This window comes from Camelina sativa, chromosome 19 (assembly GCF_000633955.1).
Source record: "Camelina sativa cultivar DH55 chromosome 19, Cs, whole genome shotgun sequence".
Classification (NCBI taxonomy): Eukaryota; Viridiplantae; Streptophyta; class Magnoliopsida; order Brassicales; family Brassicaceae; genus Camelina; species Camelina sativa.
Window position 1 is genome coordinate 23,158,391 of NC_025703.1, and position 5,292 is coordinate 23,163,682.

At 33.0% G+C, this 5,292-nt stretch overlaps 2 protein-coding genes across 2 annotated transcripts in view; both read left to right on the top strand.

Annotated features, from left to right (window-relative positions):
• LOC104766992 (UDP-glycosyltransferase 90A1-like) overlaps positions 1-556 on the top strand; it is a gene marked incomplete at both ends in the record, with an annotated part of 3,014 nt that extends 2,458 nt beyond the window's left edge. The window contains 2 exon segments of the mRNA XM_010490989.2: positions 1-309; positions 397-556. The exon segment at positions 1-309 is cut by the window's left edge and continues 1 nt beyond it. Of these exon segments, the coding sequence (XP_010489291.2) occupies positions 1-309; positions 397-556 (469 nt within the window).
• Positions 3,056-5,292, top strand: part of LOC109124889 (UDP-glycosyltransferase 90A1-like) — a 2,865-nt gene continuing 628 nt past the window's right edge. Inside the window, exons 1-2 of the mRNA XM_010490985.2 lie at positions 3,056-4,065; positions 4,873-5,208. Of these exons, the coding sequence (XP_010489287.1) occupies positions 3,133-4,065; positions 4,873-5,208 (1,269 nt within the window). The 5' untranslated portion in view covers positions 3,056-3,132. The remainder of the gene's footprint in view (positions 4,066-4,872; positions 5,209-5,292) is intronic.

The window sequence follows — 5,292 nt, forward strand, 5'->3', positions numbered from 1 at the left end:
GACGTGGAAGAGATTCTTGGAGAAGGATTCAAAAATAGGATAAGAGAGAGTGGGATGATAGTGAGAGATTGGGTAGACCAGTGGGAGATATTATCACATGAAAGTGTCAATGGATTTTTGAGCCATTGTGGATGGAACTCAGCGCAAGAGAGCATATGCGTTGGGGTCCCGTTGCTGGCTTGGCCGATGATGGCCGAGCAACCACTCAACGCGAAGATGGTTGTGGAGGAGATAAAGGTCGGAGTAAGAGTTGAAACCAAAGATGGAAGTCTAGAAGGATTCGTGACAAGAGAGGAACTAACTCAAAAGGTATTACAAATACAATAAAACATTATTGAGTTTATATGTTCACGGTTATATAGACTTTTTTTTTTAATGTCTCTTTTTATTTCACAGATTAAAGAACTAATGGAAGGAGAAACGGGAAAAATCGCAAGAAAGAATGTAAAAGAATATTCAAAAATGGCAAAAGCAGCTTTGGTCGAAGGGACTGGTTCGTCTTGGAAGAACTTAGATTTGATCCTTCAAGAGTTATGTAAGAGTAGAGAGTCGAACGGTACTAATGATTAATGAATAGATAAGTGATTTGAAGACTGGATAACTAAGCCGGCTTTAGACTTGTTCGTATACTAGTATACTGTAAAACCAAATATATATTATGTGTAAGTCCTTGCTTTGGTTGAAAAGATTATCGGTGATGGCTATAATTGACTTTTCATTTGATGATTTTGATGATGGTTAACTTAACCAATTAAGCTAAACTAGTCTCATGCCATTATGTGCATAACTTCAAAATGAGCAAAATGAGAATCGGTTAATTCTGGAAGAGTTGTAACCAACGTGCATGTGGTACCGGGCAGAAACAATCTTTGGACGGCCCTAATAGAAATAGTAAAAGATTGTGAAAAGATTATAATAGTTTTTGGTTTTCAATTTTTTTTCAACAATTTGTTTTGATTTTTTTAATATTAGTTATTTCACAAAAAATGATAATAGAAAGGTATATATTAAAAAAATTATATAGTTATGTCAATGATAAAAACAAAATTTCAAAATAATTTGTTTGACCCTTTCAATCATTGTTTAGGGTGCTCTATTGGTGGACCACTTTCTCTATAACGTATTAGATTATGAGCTTCGCATTCAAAACCAATTGGTGTATGAACTCATATTTCTTATATACTAGTTAGAATACTTGTCCATTTTTCGATGTATGATATTTTTATCTTTAATACGCTTTATCGAGATGATGACGTACTCTTCTAATCATATATCTCGTTATTTTCGGCCGGTGAATTAATTTGGGTTTAAATGGATGATGGATTGGTATGGACAATATGTAGATCGGGCTCTTATACCATATTAAGTTATGGATTTCTAATTCAAAACCTGAATAGATTGGTCTATCTCACTGATATCTTTGTCCAAATTTAGATGTTAGATAATTTCTAATATACCCCGTTGAGATGACGGCTTTTCTAGCCAAAAAATTCAACATTCCCTGACGGCTTTTCTAGCCAAAAAATTCAACATTCTTTAGAGGAATACCGATTTGTTTTCACCACTATAGTAGTTACTACACTGACTACACACTTGGTAAATTATCATTTTTAATTTTTAGTTATATGGCGCAGACTATCACATTTAGAAGCTTTTAAGACGTGTTTGCATAATTAGTCATTTTTGGTTGCCAAACTAATTATGGCGAGCTCTGATTTTTGCATGCAAAAGAGGTGCGCAAATGAGACTTGTGACATAGACAAATAGTTATTTCATACACCAAATCTAGTGATATGTTATGTAATCAATATTACTTCCCTATCTATACTAGTATTTTTGCAGCTTTGCTCAAAAATACTTTTTAAAAAGTTTTTACATTTAATGTATTGACTTTAATATTAGTTACCAAAAAATTTAAAATTAATTATAGGTAAGATTTAAAAAAATAAAAAAATATTTATACCTCATTCAAACATAAATATATATGATTCCCTTTCATTTTTATTTGAATTTTTATTTAAATTATTTGGAATTATTCTATAATACATTTAGTTAATAAAAATTTTGATTTTTCCTGCATATGATGTAATACAAATATTTAGAAACGGACATATATTACTCAATAGATGAATAAAAAAATTCGGGTATAATATCCCACATCGCCTAAAAAAATTGGGCAATAGTTCAGAGTCATACTATAAAAGAGACCAAAATGATTCATAATACAAATGAGTAGAAAGCTTGATTTATCAGACATTCAAACTTAAAAACTTTTATTTGGTTTATTCCGGTTCTTTATTTTAAAGATTTTTAAGAAGTTAAATATTATAAATATTTAAAACTTTTAAAAGTTAAATATTATAAATATTTATATTATATAAAAGTATAAATATTATAAATATTTATATTTTTTTTGAAAGTTAACTTTATAAAATGTTAAAAATATTAATAATATTTAAACGTTTATGAAGTTTCAAATATTATAAATATTTAAACTTTATAAAAAAAAGTTAGAAGACATTTAAAATATTAATAATATATTTAAACTTTTACGAAATTTCAAATATGAGAAATACTCAAACGTTTTAAGAATTCTAAGTATTATAAATATTTAAACTTTATAAGAAGCGCCAATCTTATAAAATGCAAATGGTTACAACCTTAATAAATAACATACCAACTCAATCTAATATTTATAATAAAAAATAATAAACATTAAAAATTAAGATTATATAGTGCGAGTTAAAATATCTCGGGACAGAGTTATATAGCGGGACGGGGTTGTCGATATTTATATAAATTTAAAATATCATTGATTTGGTGTTAAACGGGTAAAACATCATTTCATTATTTTGTTAACACTATCGGTATCCGAGAATAGTTATATCTAATTAAACTGATTAATAAATATTATATATAAAAAATTATATTGCAATATTAAATATTATATAATTATAACATATTTAACCAATAAATACAACTTATAATTTAAATGTTTTAGTTATAAATAATTTTGTACCGCGGTACACCGCGGGTCTTAATCCAATATATATATAAGACGCTTGCGATCCAAACACATATATAGTAGTACGACACAAACAAAAAAAAAAGTTGTAGTTTTCCAAAAATAACATGGCAGTTTCAACAAATCATCACGTGATTCTCTTCCCTTACATGTCAAAAGGCCACACCATCCCTCTCCTCCAGTTCGGTCGTCTCCTCCTCCGTCACCACCGCAACGAACAAACCATCTCCGTCACCGTCTTCACCACTGCCAAGAACCAACCATTCATCTCAGAGTTCCTCTCCGACACACCGGAGATCAATGTCACCTCTCTCCCTTTCCCGGAAAACATCTCAGGGATCCCTCCCGGCGTCGAGAACACGGAGAAGCTCCCTTCCATGTCACTCTACGTGCCCTTCACACGCGCCACGAAGCTTCTCCAACCATTCTTCGAAGAAACACTCAAGAGTCTTCCACAAGTTTCGTTCATGGTCACCGATGGATTCCTCTGGTGGACATCAGAATCTGCGGCTAAGTTCAAGATTCCTAGATTGGTCTTTTACGGCACTAACGCTTACGCATTTGCCGTCCTCAACTCTACTTTACATTACAAACTCTTTACCATACCGGAAATCAAATCTGATACCGAACCAGTCACTGTACCGGACTTTCCATGGATCCAGGTTAAGAAGTGTGATATCGACCATGTCCTTACCGATCCGAAACAATCAGGTCCAGCTCACGAACTTTTAATGGACCAAGTGAGTTCAAACACCACAACTACAAGCCATGGGTGTTTAGTCAATAGCTTCTACGAGCTCGAGTCAGCATTTGTTGATCATGAGAACAACAACAACTCTGATAGACCAAGGTCGTGGTGTGTCGGCCCACTATGTTTGACAGATCCTCCTAAATCGGGAAGTGCTAAGCCGGCTTGGATTCATTGGTTGGATCGGAAAGAAGAAGAAGAACGTCCAGTGTTGTACGTGGCGTTTGGAACACAGGCAGAGATATCAAACGAGCAGCTCAAGGAACTTGCTTTAGGCTTGGAAGATTCCAAGGTACATTAATGTTGCCTTGAACCGTTACATCTATATAAAAGCTTTTGATTTAACCCTTCCAAAGGAGGTTTTCACACATTAACTAGGTGTTATTCTTTAGTTTAAATAGACACAATTAAGGTCGGCCACGATAAATAGGGGTCGAGATTCTAAAAAAGTGGTATAAAATTAAAAGTAATAGCGGAGAAAAATAAGAAATGCAGTTGTATTAAGCCTTTCTTTATTTTTATCAACCAGAACTTAACATTTTCAATATCATTTTTAAAAATTTGTTTTCCCTATCTTTTTTTTAGTCAAATTTTTTTAGTTTCTCTATCATTTTGTAATCCTCTGTCGTTATATTATAATTATATATAAAATATCCATATTTTAGTATATATAAAAACTAATAGTGATATATAATTGGGGAGCCATGTCAATTACTTCACCCTACACTACAGTGTCCACTGTCATCATGACCGGCCATGAGTAATCCAGACTTTTATATATTTTGTGTTGTTGTTGTCAGCCTAGTTTCATGACTTTAATTTATAGTGTGACTACAACATTGGTATTAAGTTAATAAATACATATTTTCGGATGAAAGGTGTTTTATCTGGTGAGGTGTTCTATTGACGAAAATAAAGTAAAATCTAATGAGGTGTTTTGATTCTACCGTTACGTTTTTCGTCGACCTAAATCCATGGTCTTGAATGCCAAACTGTTACAAGTTTGGCATTATTGTAAGGTACGGTTGTAAATGCACACATGTTGAGTCAATAATAATAATCAGTGTTTCGTTTCATGTCGTATTTTGATTCGTTTCAGGTCAACTTTCTGTGGGTCACAAGAAAAGACGTGGAAGAGATTCTTGGACAAGGATTCAAAGATAGAATAAGGGAGAGTGGGATAATAGTGAGAGATTGGGTGGACCAATGGGAGATATTATCACATGAAAGTGTTAAAGGATTTTTGAGCCATTGCGGTTGGAACTCAGCGCAAGAGAGCATATGCGCTGGGGTCCCTTTGCTGGCTTGGCCGATGATGGCGGAGCAACCGCTCAATGCAAAGATGGTTGTGGAGGAGATAAATGTAGGAGTAAGAGTTGAAACTGAAGATGGGACTGTACAAGGATTCGTGACAAGAGAGGAACTAAGTCGAAAGGTATTGAGATACAAACAAAAAACTATATGGAGTTTATAGTTATGTTCATTGTTATGCTCTCTTTTTTTTTTTTTTTTTTTTTTT